At 41.7% G+C, this 17,713-nt stretch overlaps 1 protein-coding gene across 3 annotated transcripts in view; it reads left to right on the top strand.

The window, feature by feature from the left end:
* The first annotated feature begins 1,832 nt into the window (after window positions 1–1,832).
* hivep1 (HIVEP zinc finger 1) overlaps window positions 1,833–17,713 on the top strand; it is a 68,148-nt gene continuing 52,267 nt past the window's right edge. Inside the window, exons 1-2 of one of the 3 annotated variants that reach the window (XM_085445163.1) lie at window positions 1,833–1,935; window positions 4,058–4,192. In XM_085445163.1, the coding sequence (XP_085301289.1) occupies window positions 4,153–4,192 (40 nt within the window). In that variant the 5' untranslated portion in view covers window positions 1,833–1,935; window positions 4,058–4,152. Of the gene's footprint in view, window positions 1,936–2,184; window positions 2,300–2,730; window positions 3,061–4,057; window positions 4,193–17,713 lie in introns of those variants that run through there. The other 2 variants (XM_085445165.1, XM_085445164.1) reach the window with 2 other exon arrangements.

The following is a 17,713-nucleotide window of genomic DNA, read 5'->3' as shown; positions in this document are numbered from 1 at the left end:
GTGGATAATGTTGGGTAATTAATCCAAAAGAATTGCTTTATGAACTATAATCTGAAACTTTAGTGTCTGAACTGAATATATATCGTGTCTGTAGTACGCATGTTATCGAGACTTTCTAGAGGGAACGCATCAATCCAAAAAAGAAAAGCGGTGTCACAAATTGTGATACGTAGACATTACCGCATTAAATGGTTTGTTATGCTTGAAAACCCACAAGCAATCACATAAAAACAGCAAACAATCAATTAAACCCTGAATATTGAACAGATGAAAACCTCCCAGCAGAGATGAATTGTTTATCAAACTTTTCCCTGTCAGCTCAGGAGAACTGTGGTGCTTTTTTAGGTTACTGTGGAGGAAATCATAAGTCACATATAACAAGGGCCAGTAAAACTCTTACTGGCCCCTTCGATGCTACAGCTACAGACTTAGAGTACATATCTGGAGAGACATGTTCATATTTCAAACAGACATATGAACACTAACTGAAGGAAGGACACACCTGAAACCACTGATTCAAATCACATTTAACATTTTACTCACTCAAGTGCAGCAGCAGCACGCTTCCTGTTTTTACACAATGTTGTTTTAATTTTTGTACAGCAATGTCATTGTATTTGTGCTGCAGAAAAGGGGGCTTTAATGAAACCCTTTAATAGTTTTATAATAACAATATGAAATCAAAATCAGTCCTAAAAATAGATTTCTGCCCTGGAGTATTAGTATAGGACTATTTTCTTTATTATTTGTATTCGTCAGGAGATCAAGCACAAGAACTAACACTGAATACAAAATACAGATACATAAATATGTAAATATATAATATTTTTAGATGTTTTACATTATCGACACAAATAATTGAGACCCATCTGCAAAACAAATAAGAAAAATACTAAAAAAAATTTAAAAAATATATATATATTTTTAAATTTAAAATTTTAAGCATCTGTAACTGATAAAAAATTGTACAGAGCATGCAATAACAAATAAAGCTTGCAGAAAACGAGTCACTATATATTTAAATTATACGTAGGAAAAGATTTTTCCAGATTTTCTATCTTTTTGAGGCTTGTGGAAAATATTTAATCAATTTTTTTTATGGTTTAAATTACATAACAGGCTGAAACCCGATCTCCCACAGTTTCAAATCTGATTTAGGTTTCAGATGGAGATTCCCAGTCTAGGAATTAAACCCATATGAGGTAACAAAATCACTTGGTTTGTAACTGGGAACCCAAAGGCACCTGAATATCCACACTTTCACTGGTGTTTGTGGCTTTATATGTTAGTGGAGGAAGAAATCCCATAAAATAGGCCTTCTCGGTGAGTCATTTTGAACTGTATGCATTTCAGAGGCTGTTCGGCACCCGTGCAGACCACGGTTTATCCCTCTCCTTTGTTTACCGCCACGGACAGCGGTCCTGGTGCACGAAGTCCTCCCACCCCCCTGTTCACGTCCGTGCAGCTGGATCCGTGCACGGGGAAGCCCGGCCGGTAGTGGCGGAGGGGCACAACGTGACCTGACAACAAGGAACCTCCGGGAAAACCGTCAGTCCTGAGCTATGTGCAGAGGAGAGGCTGAGTGGGGGTCCGGCAGGGGGGTTGCAACAAGCGACGCGGAATGCGGCGCCTCACCTGCAGACGTTGAGGGAGCGAGCACAGGGAGGAAGAGGAGGAGGTGCGGCTCACTGAAGGGGCATCGACGAGGAGGCGTCGGGGCCTGCGCTAACGTGGCGGCCGTCGGGAGCCCCCCGCTGGCCTGGGAGGACACCCCTCGTAGCTGGGAGGCGGAGACGGGACCCCCGCTGACGTCAGTAGGCCTGTCTGTTTCCTGCAATAGAAAGTGAGAGAGAAGGTGAAGGGAGAAAAAACAGCGGATCCCCTTCTTACTCTAAAAGGTGTGCTGCGGCCCTGACACGAGCCAAACCCGCACCTGTGAGTATCACCGCGTCCCGCGCGCTCTCTTTGCTCCCCCGCGCGCGTTTGCGGCTACTAAAGGTCGAGCTCGGCTGCTGCAGCCGGAGACAGTCCGACATGCTTTTATAGCTGTGTGTGTGTGTTGCCCGGTTTTAGCCCGTCGCTAACTTTGAGTGGGGGGAGAAGGAGGGGGAGGAGGAGCAGGAGGAAGGGGGGTCTGTTACTGAGAGAGGAGAGGTGTGAGTCTGTTTGTGCATTTATTTTATTATTTGTTTTTTGCGCAGTGTTGTTTTTGGACCCTGCAGCACAGAAAAAAAGAAAAAAAAAAACTTGCGCTTGCCGGGGTCGCCTCTCTGCGCAGTGCCCGCTGTTGCACTTGGAGGTAAGCCAAGCAGCTACACCTGCTGCTCCTCAGTGTGTTTGTGTGTCCGCTGTTGCCGTGACAAACGTGTGTATTTGTGTGTGTGGCTGAACTGGAATCTGACTGCATTTTGTTGGATAAAGGGAAGCGTCCCATTCGAGCGCTGTTGCAGCGACAAGCGAGGGGTTTTCCCTGGCTCCGCCCTCCCTCACAGGGCGTTCACGTGTTGCAACAGGCACAAAATACGCTATTCCCACGCATTGTTTTTGCTGACTTCATTGCGCACAGTTAAATGCCAGTAATGCCCTTTTTTCTTTTTAGCTCTGCTTCTAATGACTGCACTGCATGAACCCGGAGCACACATGCTCCTGCAGCCCGCTCTGCATCTAATGCTTAATATTTCTCAGTCTTGTGATTAACGCACTCAGAGCCAGTGGGGGCTGCTTTTGCATTTCGCCCCTCAGGTGTGAAATCATCACTCTTTGGTCACCTGAACGGGACGCAGCATTGTATGTTGTTCTCCCTCGCTCTCGTTCTCTCTCTCTCGTGTTAGTATCGGGGTGTTTCCTCGCATATCTGTGCGCGCACAAACACACAGGCAAGCAGTCAGGCTGGCTGGCAGACGGACTGACAGACAGACGAAACGTCTCTCTCCTCCTGCTCCCCTAGCTCGTCCGCGCCGTCGACCCCTGCGCTCAAACACCACCCGGCGAGGAGCCCCTCTTCATGCGTCTACTGAAGCCGAGCTTGCATGTGTTTTTGTGCGACCTGCTGCAGCGAGTGTGAGTACCGTGAGATGATGTCATTGCTCTAGCGCCACATGTACCAACTGTATGGAGACAAAATATCACCATCATCATCATCATCCAGTTGTAGTAAGTGTTATGTAACATTGGTGAGGAAGAGAGGAGGGGGGAAGAAACAAAAGACTTGATTCCTGAAGCACTGCTGCTCACTGCAACGTGCACGTCTCCTGCAGGGGTAAGGGGGGTGTTTTGGGGTGGAGATGATGCAAGGGCAAAGGAAGGCTAATGGTGCCATTAAATGAGAGGTTTTATTCATGATTTTTAGTGATTTCCTGTCTGCGCAGAGGGGGAGCGTTTGCTCTGCGGCTGCTTGTGCATGTCAGGTAGCACTGTGGGTTTGACATCTGGGTAACATTTAACTTGAACACCAACCTTTTTCTGTCAGCTGGAATTTGCATTGCAGCCATAATAAGCTTCTAATCTTCCATTTAGGGAAAGGTCATCGATTGATATCAGTGCGAAAACAATCGATGGAGGATGCAGACCTGCAAGACTGAACTTTGACAGAAAGATCTCTGACACTTCTTTGCCTGACGCTCAGAGGGGGGGGGGTTGTATAGTTTGCATGATTTGAGATCCACGCTGACGTTCGTTAAAGTGATGAGCAGTAACTCTATCATTTCTGTGTCAGCCTCGAGATCAGAGCGGCAGATAGCAGCCGCTGCAGGGTTATGTTGATATCGACAGAATGTCTTCACACCTCCTCCCCTCTGACGGCAGAGAGCAGGCCGAGCCTCACCGCGCAGCGCTGCACGTAGTTTCAAGGCGGCCCTGAAATGGGGGAAAAACTCCGACCCGGGCACCTGTTTGAGGAGCACGCTCAATCAGCCGCTCTGTCCTGGACTCCCAGACAGCTGCCAAGTGGGAGCAGGAGAGGCTGCACAGTGCCTCATTGATCTGTGGAGCTCATGTTTGGCCTCTGCAGACTTGATGTATTCACAGTATATGTGTGTGTTTGTTTATTCCCCTCTAGATGTGCCAAGACTGCTCAGGAGTCGACTCACCTCAAGGTTAACAGCCACTCCCCCCCCCACCCCTCAAGATGCACCTGTGAACTGAGGCGGAAAGATGCCGCGCACCAAGCAGAACAACCCCAAGAATTTAAAAGGTGAGTTAGCGACCGTCCTGCTTCGAGGTTTCCTGAGATACTTTCGGCTATAAGACGCGTTGGTTTGGATGGAATTTTTAAGGGGACGTGCTCTGTTGACTCGCCACCTGGTTGTATTTCTTCCTTCAAGATGTGTGATTCGATTGAAAATAGCGTCTTTATTTCCTGAAATGTCAGGCGTAGAAGAAGAAGAAGATGAAGAGAGGAGCAAGGCATGAGCTGAATAAGAGGAAGTACAGCCTTGCTGGTTGTTGCTGTGATAACATTATTTATGCTTATCTGAGAACTGAGTGTAGTGTTGGAATAGCTCTCCAGTGTTTGGGTTAAGTTGTGCTGTTTCTCCTTGAACTCCTCCAGGATTTTTTTTTTTTTTTTCATGAGATGGTGAAGTAGTTTTGGTTCCTCCATTTGCTGTTATCGTCTTCATGCTGCGTACAGACGTCAGTGCGCTTTGTTGCTGTTTTTCGGGCTAATGCGGTCGCCTTGTGAGAGTATAATTTACAGTCTTTGTGCTCATTTGCAGCCTAAAATTTGAGATTTTCTGCAAAGTTGGCCTGCTGACAGCTCGTGTACCGGAAAAGTAACCCTGATGCTGGTTTTGTGCTCTGTGTTTCTAGACAAACAAAATAACCTGTGTAATTTACCAGTGCACAAGTGGTACATATACCTGCACTCACAGCGTGCACAGGTCAGCAGTTTGCCTTTACACCGATCTCCTGATTTTCTTAGTAATGTTGCTCTGCAACCATCAGTGCAGCTGAACAATTGCGTTGCTTTGATCTCAACATTGCAACTTGGCATTGGACGCGAGGGGACGTTAAACCCTTTAGAGCTCTTCTGAAGACGAGGCTTTGGTGGATAAAAGGCTCAAAAGCAGAACTTCCTCCCGCGTGAGACTGGGCATTGTGTCCCGTGTGAAACCAAAAGCAAATATTAAATAATAAATAATGCCGTCAGTAAAATTCATCTTTAATTTTAATTTTGTGCATTTTTGTAAATCACATTAAAAGTAAAAACGAAAAGGGACTAATCTAACAATAAATATAATAGAATTTTAAAATATTGTATGGTTATCTTTATGTTCCAGTGACATGATGATTGTGTTTCTGACTATCCCGGTTACCCTTCATATTACGGATCGAGTTTAAGGTAGATGATACACGACTTTTCAGTAGTGGCTGCTTTATTGGAGTGCCCTCCCTCTGGTCACTGCAGCGAGACAAACAGAGAGGCTTATTTTATCGCCGGTCGGTTATCGGTTCACCTGAGACATCCTGGTGCTCCCTGCCACCAAACGCTTCGTGTAAAACTTGTATCCCCATTTTCATTTTTTTTATTTTAAGTTGTGATGTGATGCATTTTTGCTTTCACATCTTTGTGTCCCGAGTTCATTAATGTAAACAGAGAATTGTGGCTTTTGTTTGCCTTTCAAAGCGCAGTATTAACATAAAGCAAGCAGTGTTTTGCTTTTAATCTCCCTCAGTGGCACTCATGTCCTCCAGGGCCTGCCACCTCACACAACGGTGTGTTACAGGCGGTTTTTGGCGCTTGTGAATGTGCAGATATTTACTTGAATACATACATTTAACAAAGTTGAAGATTAAAGGCCTGATGGAGGCATGCTTAAGTCAAAGCATCCTCCCGCGGAGCACCAATTGGCTTGAAGGATTCCTTGTTATGTCGAGAATTGACAGATTTGTGTGTCAACAGACGTTTGCAGTTCACAGATCGACAAATGTGCAGCGTTACATGCTGGGTGTGAAAATGTGCATCACTGCCATTCCCCAGCAGTCAATCCTCACAGATTTGTCCACGAGCAGCCAGCCAGAGTCCCTCTGTTTATCTTATAAACACTTCCTCTGTGTGTGTGTGTTTTGTCTTTTTGCTCCTCGTGAAGCCTCTTTGGACAAACCACATAAATAATTGAGCTTTACAACAGTTCATTACTTTGCCCGACAGAGGACGATAGAAATGGCGGTCGAACGATGCTCGAGTCTGTTTAAATGGTGTTGGTGCAGACGGCGGTGCTGCAGCTGCTGCAGTGTTTGTGGAATTTGAATTTCAGAGTTTCAGAGGATGATTAGCAGAAATTTGATGAGCGCAGCTGATCGTTGTTTCAGGGGTGTGTTTAGAAGATCTTGAACGGCCAGAATTGTTTTTTTTATTTTATTTTAAGGAGTAAAAATGTGCAAAGAATGAAATTCTTGTCTTCATAGTTGTGTTTTGGCTTCTTGAAGTTGTCCTTGAAGCAGAAAGTGACCTGAACCTGATGTTTTTTGCACACGTATGACTCAGATCTGTTCTATCATGACTATTTGAACACCACAAACCACACCGAATCTGATATTTTTCACTTCTGATTAGGGTCGCTTTCATATGTGCTTCTTATATTAGTTGTATACAGAACACGTGACCTTTCCATCGCTCACCTGAGTGTTTTGCCACGAGTCTTGTGGCGGAGATGCTGACATGTGTAGGTAAAAGTGACCTTTCACTTCATGAAATTTTGGTTTCAGTAAAGCCATTTGTGTCAGAGTGAAACCGCTCCCGGCTCCAGCTCCTCATCCACACGCAGCTCTATATGGGAGAAGCTCGTAAGTTTAAGTTGACTCTGTTTATCCTCTTTAATCTGAATCAGCTTACAAATGAAACCGTGAACGCTGGTTTTGCCTGTAATTAGAGCTGGGCGATAGAACGATAACGATATGTATCGCGATATAACTTTTACTCGATAGAGAAATTAAGCTATCGCGATAGACCTCGCCGCTCTTGTTCTCTTAAAAAAAAAAAAAAAAGGTCAGCCAATCCAAATTAAGTAGCGCAGAGCCGAACCAATCACAGCCGCAGCGTCACGTCGCGTGACTTGTTACGTACAGCACAAGTGCCAAGCCGCACGTGTGTTTGTTTGGGAAGCAGCCAGCGGGTAATGGAGGAAATGAGTGTGCCGACTAGAAAAATCAACCGAGCGTGACCGAAGAGAAAACAGATGATGGTTCCAACGCCGGAGAGATTGTCGAACGGAAGAGCCATAGAAGTTCCGTAGTGTGAAGGTATTTCGGTTATTTCAAGTCTGACAAAAAACAGAGTAGCGTGCACTGTAAATTGTGCCGAAAGCAAGTCTGGAAATACAATAAACTGGTGCATGCGTCACTCTGTGCGCCACGTTATTGTTTCGGTGAAATGAATTTCTACAATACTGTTACTGTTAATTCTACTCTCTGCAGTGTTTAAATGCTTACATATACACACAGTTACTGTCCGTCCACGCATACGACTCTGTTCTGCTTCTATGCCCCAGCTTTGTTTACTTTTTCCCACCGAGGCTTCTAGACTTCTGATTGGCCAACATTTCTGCACGGTTAGGAATCTAGCGCCACCTGCTGCTTTGGCATGTTCATAGCAGCGTTTTCCTTCATTTCTGCCTTTACGTGTGGACGGGATTATTTTTTAAAACGGAAACGGAAAATCTCCGTTTTCAAAAATACCCGTGTACGTGTGGACGTAGCCTCAGTCTCTGACTGGAAGCGCTGATTCGTCATTCGGCTTTTGTCAGACTAAAGTAACTGTTAAAACTGTTTGAAAAGCTCAGCTATACAACAAGGAGAGATTGAGAATTTCCTTTTAGTTCTCAGTTTATTTGATATTGACAAAAGTTAGTCAGTTTTGTCTGTTCTTCTGTAAAACAAACTAAGATTTATTTTTAGAATTAATATTTTGTTTCTAAGTGGAATTGACAATTTAGTCTGTTTCATTTGTTCTATTTTGAAACTTAAACGCTTTAGCGGCTGCCTTTTTGTGTAGTTTGCAATATTTGCCTTTATTTATCTGAAAAAGTCTCATGTTCCTTAAGTACATCTACCCTGTTGAACTTATTATGGGAAATAAATATTTAAATAAAAACAAGCTGCTGATTATTTCACATTTTACTTGTGAGCAACGGCACATTTAAATCTTACAAATATAGTTATTTGGCTTATATCGTGATAGATATCGTTATCGCCTGAAATGAAAAAAACATATCGTGATATGAAAAAATCTCATATCGCCCAGCTCTACCTGTAATGCTCTATTATTGTGTCAGCTCAGGAATGTTTTTAAAAACAAAGGAGAGAAAACCAGACCGGAGCAGCAGTGTGAGGGTAGCCTGCACATTTATTCTGTTTGTCTGGGTGATGTCTCCCTCAAGCCATTTTCTGTGTTTGAACTTTTTTTTTCTTGCCTTGTTAAAGTTGATTTGTGGTTCTTTGTGTGAAAGATGAACTGATTGTGGAAATCTGAGCCGATACAGGTGCTTTTAAAGAAGCTGGCTCACAGCTGATGCTGATATTGATGTTTTTAATTGATTTGTGTCTGTGTGTTTTATCAGCTCTTCATTTTTCAGCATTTATCCAGTACAAATGCTGATGTTGGTTTTATCATTACTGCCCAGCTTTGTGGGCATATTTTTTATATTTTCTTTTAGGTTTTCTGATCATCTTGACTCTTTGTGGGTTTGTTTGATGTATTCAGCCCACTTTAGTTGATTCCCAAAGTTCAATTTGCTTTTTTTTTTTTTGTGTACAGCAAATGTATGAAATGTGAAGTTGTGTTGGCTGTGATATTACAGAGATAACATTTGGCAGTGGTGCAGCTTTTCATTGTTTGCTAGTAACCTAGGAGGAGTTTCCACAGATTTGGATTGTCCTTATAGCAGATAGTTGTTGGTGTTTTTGTGTATGTGTTGTAAAAAACACAAGTTTTCCTCTGCAAATATTTCAGTCTGAGCCCCAACTGCACAGTCTTGGGCTGCAGGTGGAGACAGGAGTCCCTGTTCTGCTCTGCAGCTTTGGTTAGCTCGGCGTAGCAGCGCTCTGAACCAGCCTCTCCACCTGCTGTAGGTTGTGGTCAGAGAGGCCTTCAAGCTCATAAGTTAATCACATACGGTGCTGGTCTGAGCCTGCCTAGGTGAAGTCTATGTGTAATTTCTGAATGAAAACTATAGCCCGAGACATTGTTTTATGGCAGTCTGCTCTAATAAACTGTACATTAGAAAAGGCTAAAAGGTTTTTACTTAAATGGAAATGTTAGTTGTTCGGTGGGTTTCTGTGGCTGCTCGGCTTATTGTTGTTCAGTAGGAGGAGAATTAACTGTTTTGACATTTTAATGTGGACGCAAGTGTAGAGACAACTGCACTGTGGGAGGATTTTTACATAAAAGTGTGTTCAAAATTTACGATTTGGCTCTTTATTTTTGGTCAGATGTTCTGTTGTGGTGGTAAAATCAAACCTTACAGTTTAAATGCAACTCTTTACTCAGTTTAAAGTAAAGGTCTCTCTGTGTTTCTCATCTTTTAAATGCAGTACAGTGTCAGCTAAGTGCTGACTTATTTCCATCCTCCATTCTTGTGACATTTCTGAACATCTTGTGGGGAGTACCCACTTCACTTCCTCATCGCTCGATGACTTGTTGGCGTCTCCTCGTGCCTTTTGACCCAGTTCATCACCTCTCCTCAGGGCTCTGCTCTCAAGGGGTTTTCTTTATCAGACAGGAAGTGCTAATTGCATGGCGTGCAATCACATGCTTAAACACTGCTGTGGAGAATTTATTTTTCTGGAGACTCAAAGAAGCCTCTTCAGACTGCCCTGAAGCTGTCACATGATGATGCTCAACGCCTGCCAGAATTTCCTTTGCATATTAACACTGCAGTAATTCATCAAGCAAGGAGGTGCTGTTTAATTCTTTTCTCAGGTCCTCTCTGCCTTACAGGCTTGGCAGCATCTGCCTGGGATATAAAAAGAAGCACAGTAAAAAATTTTCCCTCCAGTCAACTAAAATCTGACTTGACAAACATTATACTGTTAGGAAACGAAGAACGAATGTTTTCAGAGTCTTGGTTACATTATTTCTGTTTTCTTAAAGTTAGTTTTTATTGTTTTAAGCCATATTTTACAGAAGTGTGAGCCCCGTGGTGAAGCTTTTAGTGGAAAAAGAAAAGCGAAGATGAGTTTTAAGCTTCATTAATTTATATACTTCAGAGAGGAGGAGTTTTTTGTTTTTGTTTTTTTAAGGCTAAGGCTCAGGTGGTACAACGTGCTTGCGACTAACCTCAGTTTAATGGTGGTTTTGTCCCCGCCTCTTCCACATGTCAAAACGTCCTTGTGCAAAACCCCAAACTGACTCCCAGGTCTGCTCTGTGTGTGAGAATAACTGAGAAATGTAAACTACTTTAAGCACCACGGAGGTAGAAGTGTTCTAAAAGTGGAAACCATTAATCATATCTGTTGCATTCATTTGCGTGTTATCTTAAGGTTAAAATCTAAAAAGACCAAAGCATGAGGATTTATTTGAAAAAGAAACAAGCACACCTGAGAACAGCATTCCTCCTCCAAGGCTGAAAATGTGCCCCCAGCTGTGCATGAATCCAGATTAGTTTGTGCCAATTTGTTGAAGTTATGATGGCAAATGTCCAATATAGCCTTTTCTCACAGTGGAGATGAGTCCACATCAAGATCCTGGTAGACTGGCCCAACTTAAAAGTGATTAACTTCAATCTCTGGTTAAATCCATCCATAACTTTTTGAGTAATCCAGCCAAGCAAGCAACCCACCCACACACACAACCTTCTTGGCGGAGGTAGTTATAGCCATGTACCAGTGATGTTTTTCTGTGAGTGAGACTTACCCGCCAGTCGAAAAAAGATGATGTTTTTTCATTTTAAATTGTCTGTCAACTCATCTTTTCAACCCACAAATGTCCAAATCTTCAAAGTCGCAGTTCCTCTAGTGGCCACTTGAGGCTTGCTACAAAAATGAGCTTTTTCCCACTGACTTCTGTTTTAAAATGTCAAATTTGTTTAGAGCAAACGTACAAAAAACAACCTGGTATTAACACGTAACGCCCTCTTAGAGTTTTTCATGCCCTCAACTCTCTGCTTATTGGAGTCACAGAGCTGGACTTTTTGACTGTGTTTGTGCCTTTTGTAGTGCTTTCAGTGAAAATATCTGACTAATAATACGGCTCGCTGTGTGGTACAGACATCCAAGAAGTCCGTGCTTTAGCGTTTGGCGATTGAAAGTTAAATATTTTATTGGTTTGTTACTTGGCGTGAATCAGCAGGTATCTATGTCTGTGCCGTGCCCATGCATAGATGTTCAAGCTAGCGAGCAATAACTCAGAGACAGTATGGGTGCAACTACCATGATGTCATCCGCTGGTTTCTGAATTTCTGTTATGACCCCTTTGAGTTGAAGGTTTCTGCTGTGGCCATCTTGATTATAAGAAACGGGACGTGACAATGAGGGGTGGGTCTGGGTTGGAAACTGCTTGCTCTTTGGCTGACAACTTGTGACTGACAAGTCGTCAGCCAATGAGCGAGTGGAAAATTTAACGGCTAATGCTCCTTAAAAAATAAAACTGAATAAAATGGGTTATTCAGTATGACCCCAAATCAGTGACTAAGCCTGCAAACTCAGCAGCAAAGTGTTTCCAGAGTTCAAGAAAGAGACATTTTATTTTTTTCAGAGGCCTTTTATACGACCTGAAGTCTTTTTGCAACCACAGCTATTGCTGGTGCCTTTCAGACAGAATGCAGGTTTAAGGGATTTCCACATTGGCTTAATTTTTCCGAGCAGGAAGCAACAACCATCTAACTTAGTGGTCTACCCTCTTGTGTGACATGACCACATGACCGCTCAAAAAAACCCCAGCATGCTAACTTTCGGTCCAGACACCAATGAGTGATGCCACAGTGGCTACGTCCTACTTTTATATGCAGTCTCTGGCTACCACAATCTATTTTAAACTTTAAACGACATAAAATGTCAGTTAATCATGATTTCTATTGGCTCATTGTTACTAGGATTTTTTTTGTTGTTGCTGTTGCCAGGAGTTCAACTCTGGTGTCAGACTGGACTTTCAGCATTAAACTGGATAAAGAATAACAACCAACTGATGTTCAAAGCAGGATCACTGATGCTTAATTTCTATAAAAGAAAGAAAGAGAAAAATCTTTCAACACTATAAGGAGAGGGTGTTCAGTTTAAGATGAATAAATACTTCCAGAAGCACTTGGAGGACCTGGAGTGACTGATAAACTGGTCTCTTGGTGTTTAACTGTGGGACTGAATAAGAAACGCGCAGATCCAAACAAACGGCCGAGAGGAAGGAACTGTGAGTTTGTTTTGTTTCTGTTGAATCTGTGGGCTGCTCTGGGAGAGCGTTCGCTGGCTGTATTTTTGTCTCAGTCATAACAAACCATCGCACACAGAGCATTTTTCCTCCTGTGAGACACAAAGAAGGAAAACCCTGGTCCCAGGTGAGCAGTGAATCATTTACCCTCATGGGAAGGCTTTAAGATTGATTAAAGAAGCTGAACTTCCAAACTAAATTAACTTTTTAATTTTCTTTACTGCCAGGGTTGCATCAGGCTCCCTTCAGTATATAGATCATGTGTTTGTGTGCACAGTCAGGAATGATCTCATGACGCAGGTTGTGGGTAACAGTGCAGGAAGTTAGGAACTCCTGTCCTCCCTCCTCTGAGTCTTTGTTTACTTTTGTCAAACAGCTGCTCTCTTAGCTCTGCTGCAGTGGTTTCCCCTTCAGAGGAACACACACGCACACACAGAAATGCAAGCAGCAATACAAATAACAGTTGGTGTGCTTAGTTTTGTTAACGTAAACAGTACAAGTGCATCAACCTCAATTTATCCACTGTGAATTTATCCTCAACGATTAAAAGTGACTTGCATACTGGATTCATGCCCTAAAGCTAACAAACTAAATGGAAGTAATGCCCGTGCACTTCTGCTGGGAGCTTTACTCACTTTTTTGTATCATGTGCACAATTTTCACATTCAAATTGGTCTGTGGTTCGCAGCTTAAATAGATGTTTTCAAACTGTGATACTTTCTGTTACATATCAGCTGTCACAGTGGGAATACTCATATTAAACATGGCCAAAACTTCAGCTAATCAAGTCGTGTATAAGTAATCACTGTTAGTCATTAGCTCAGGCTTTAAATGACGCTAAAGACTCAAGTTTTCTTCTCTCTTGACTCCGTGTGATGTAGGTGAAAGCAGATGTCCCCAGTATGGTTAACTTGGGCAGCTCTGGGTGTGAGCACAGAAGCCCCATGTTTAGGCTTTTTTTTCTGTGGGGCAGCTAATCAGGAGACAGATCTAAAGAGAGAGCAGATAAAGCAGCTTGTTTCAGACAAATATTACCTCAGAGGCTCCAGCAAGGCCTGATGTAAGAAAAATAAGGATTACTTTGAACTTTGAGTCATGCAAAGCTAGTCCAAACGAGAAATGAGCATGTATCATCTTTAAGCTTGTGTTTACAGTTGAGCGATGGCTGGTGAGGAGAAATATTAAAATTCAGAATATCCTTTGAGCCAAAAGAGTTCACACGTCTATAATAAAGCATGTAATACTAAAATGTTTAACATCAACCTACACTGACTGGCCTATCAGAGCTTATAGGATTGAATAGGACAAGCTTGGTAGCATCCAGTGTAAGGTTTCTGGTGCTTCAGACAAAAACAAATAAAAACAACAAAAATGTCGTAACTGTAAGATACAGCTCGTCTCGCACTACGTTGAGGCGTCGGCCGCTTCACCCTTGGTGGTCTGTTTTGTTTTGTTTTTTTCCTTTTCCAGACCTGGTGAAGAATCACAGCCACAAATGTCCTTTTGATCCTCTACATTAGCAAGGAGGGAGGTCGACAACCTCAACAGCGTCACAGCGATGAGGAAAATCCTGCACCATCTTCATGATATTTTTGCACTCATGTAAACAGGCGGGGGCAGCGAGGCTTAAACGAGCAGAGCTACGACTCCAACCTCAGACCTTCAGTTAAATCTGGACACTTTAGTTTAATTGTGCACCTATGAGCCTTCACTTTAATAATATTCAGATTTAGAAGCACAATAAAATTCTTAGTTGGTCATTAAGTTATTGCATTCGACATTCCATCGTATGTTTCAAGACAACTGCCTTTTATTTTTAAAAGTTATAACTTTTAAGCACAAACAACTTTATCAGTTAGATTCAGGTCATAAAATGATCAATGACATTTAAAATACTAATTAATTAAATGTGATAGAGGTTTTGTTTTATAAATTTATACAATACAGTTGCCTTCAAACCCTTTATAATGTTGTTTCACACTGTACAGAGTGGGAACCAGGAAATGTGAATAGACAGAAATAGTTTGTGAATTTTAGCAGTTCAATTACAAAGTTAGGTCTCTGACTAAAATGTGATCTATACATAGCATCCCTTTCTCTAAAAGACGTGCTATATGAAAGTGTAGCACAAAAAAACAAAAGTGTAGAGAAATAACAAAAAACATAATACAAAAATGTTTGTTTGCTTTGGCGTTTGTTGTCAGCACAGTGTACCTAAACTTGATATTTAAAGTTCAAGGAGGTGGGTGAGATATCCTGTGCTCTATACTGGGAACTAGGGTGACCGTCTACATGTGAAAGTACTGTTTTAAATGGTGGTAAAATAAACACCTTCACCTGAGCGACAGCTGTGAATGTCAGCTGTGTTGTGCGTCTAAAATAGGATGTTTGACCTAGTTGCAGTGGAAAGTGTGGCCTTGAATTCAACTTGATTGAGAATTATTATTATTATTATTTTTTTAAATCTTTCTGACAGTGTGCACCGAGCTGCGTTCACTGTCTGTCTTTAAAGTATTTATGGGCCATTTTTAAAAAGTCTGAAAATATCTTAAATTCACAGTTACTAACAGAAACACCTCAGATTTTCTTACATTGCATTTGGAGTTATAAATGTTCTTAGTCACGTCACAATGCTGAAGGTCTTGCCCGGGTTGATTTTAGGCTCAGTGGGCTGATGCGCTTTCAGTTCACTGGTGGAAACCCTGAAGATGAGTTCAGCGACACATGGCTCAATAAAAATTCAAATCAAATTTTCAAATTTTTTTATTTGTCACACACACGCAACCATACACAGTATGACATGGGGGTGAAATGCTTGTAGCTGTACAATGCCTGACCATTAAATGACAGAAAAAAAGTTTTACAATATTTACAATTTACAGGTTACTACAAAATTTACAAATTAACTTAGGAATTTACAGTAAAGAATGTGCAAATAGCAGAAGAGATTATAAAGGTTATGAATTATAGGATTATAGGAAATGTGTGGTAATACTCTTTGTATTTAATTTGCACTGTGTGTGCATACTATGAAATATTTTCAATTTTAATTTTTTACTGAAATTCTCATGTTTCACTGGTTTCAGTTCAAGTGGTTATAAATGTTTATGAAGTGCAGTATAGGAAGGGTTTGCTCTTTTCCCGATTTCTTGGGATATTTGTCACTCTTACACGTTTCGGATGTAGTCAGATTTAAATCACATTGAGATAATGAGGCTTATTTTTGTCTAACATATTTTTTTTTCAACCTTGGAAACAGTTGAGTGGGAGAAATTTGCAAAGAAAAAAAAAAGAAATCAAGAAGAGGCCAAAATGTGGGGTACCTAACTGTAAAAGGAAGCTGAAGTTTTCATTCTGCGATAGTCTTCTTAGACAAAAGCTGCTGTTTTGTCTGATGATCATTTGTGTTTCCGTGGGGATGCCCTCATAATCGTCTTTGTTGGGCACAAGTTTCTGTCGCATTCAAATAAATGACAGAAACAGGAAAAACCTTCTGAGAGTAACTTTCCATCGGTTTCACCCAGTCACCAGAAGTTTCCCAGTCTGTATTTGTAGCTGTACATCCTTTTTGTTTGTGGTATTTTTCAGCGTAGTCCACAAATGTCTGTGTGGTGGTTTGTGGTGTCTTCTAATTTCCCCTCTCGGGGGAAGCACATGTAGAACCAGACAGTGAGGTGTTGACCTGCAGGAGACCCTTTTTTATTTTTTTATTTTTTGCAACTATTTAATAAAAGGCAGACTTTAGAAGTGTGCTCATCTTACAGTGTTGGTGTTTGAAAACTAGAGCCAATCAAAACGTGTCTCAATATGAGGGAGAGGGGATTAAAAATGCTGTGTAGTCCCAAATAAAGAAGCACACCTGGTTACCTGTAAGACCATCTTCCAGATGCTACCTTCCATGTGGTGTTTATTATCCGTCTGTGTGGTTTCTTGGGTTTTCACTCCCGTTCCTGGACAAGTCTGCCCCTGAAAATGCCCAGACTTCAGTGTTTATTGAACTGACTCTGCATTCCTCGTCTTATACAAAAAAAAAAAGATCCTTACACCGAAGCCCTACAGGTCTGGTTTTAGCTTTAGCGGGCATCACACTGTGTGATTAATGGTAAACAACCGCAGTGAATGCGGGTACATTTAACAAGGTGGAAAATGTTTACCCTGTGAAGCTGATGCAGGGAAAGGGAGACAGTGTTTCCCATCCCTCGGTGTGCTGACACAGATATAAATAAAGCTTCTGCATCTTATTACTTTAACCTGTTGGCTGATTAATGTGTAATGTGTGAGGATGGGGACTTAATTTTGCATCTGCTTAAAGAGTAATAATCTTTACAAGCCAAATTCTGGATTTGATTTGTCTTTAAGCTTGTGTTGTTTTTTTTCTCTTTTCACTGCTGCAGTAATTTGCAACAAACTGCCATCAGTTTCCTGTTAATGATCAACCACTTCTCTGACCTCAGCACTGACTGTGGTTAAACATCCACGTCCAGAATCGGCTACAGCAGCTACTTCCCTTAATCACAGTGGGCACGCTAACCAACCCAAGGCCGACACTGAACACAGGAACAGAGTTGTTTGTTGCTTGAAAGCTGCAACAAAAGTCGAGCTTCTCTGGTCTCGCCGCCTTTGTTTTTTAGCAGAACTGACCTTCTTCTAACCCTCGGGAGTGTTTTGCGATGCCTCTTTGTCAGCTTTCTGCACTGGCCTTGTGCTTTGGGAAGGAAATGCATAGCAGGTCAAAGCCAATCTCCCTTAATCACAGAGTCACACTAAGGTCAGGGTTTCTTGAAGATTTTCAACTGAATGTAAATCATTAGGCTTATCTAGTAGTTTCATTTTGCATTTAGACTCAAATTAAAAATAAATCTGATGTAAAATCTTAAAAAATGGTGTCTTGTATACCAATAGGAGGAAAAATAAGTTGGTATTAAATTATATTTTAATGTGAAATTGTGATAAAGAGCTTCATTTGCAGCTCAGATCATTATAGTAAAATTTCTCTCACACTTTCATAGATTTGCTTCATTTTAAAGGTTTAAAAAAACACCCCTACAGACCACCTGCTCAGCACCACACAGCCTTAAGACACAATGAGCTGTTGAACAGAGTGAAGCTGGAGGCAATCTCTGCCAACCATTCCACTTCCTGCTAATCAAAAATACAGAAATTTGGTTGCACAACAGGGAGCGCTCCTAAAATCGTATTCCTTAAATACGAGAGAATGGAGGAGTTGCTAAAATAATTATATAAACCTGCTTCTAGAGAAACAAGATGTTATTTCAGTTTTCAAAAATAAATTGTCAGTATGTCCAAGTAATTCAGATTTTGTCCTTTAATTTTTTTCCAGCTACATTTTAACCA

Source organism: Copadichromis virginalis, linkage group LG22 (genome assembly GCF_057382275.1).
Source record: "Copadichromis virginalis isolate Kocher_CV1m ecotype Utaka linkage group LG22, C_Virginalis_male_GT1.1, whole genome shotgun sequence".
Classification (NCBI taxonomy): Eukaryota; Metazoa; Chordata; class Actinopteri; order Cichliformes; family Cichlidae; genus Copadichromis; species Copadichromis virginalis.
The sequence above is the reverse complement of the archived record's forward strand: the minus strand, read 5'-3'. Positions and strand labels throughout refer to the sequence as shown.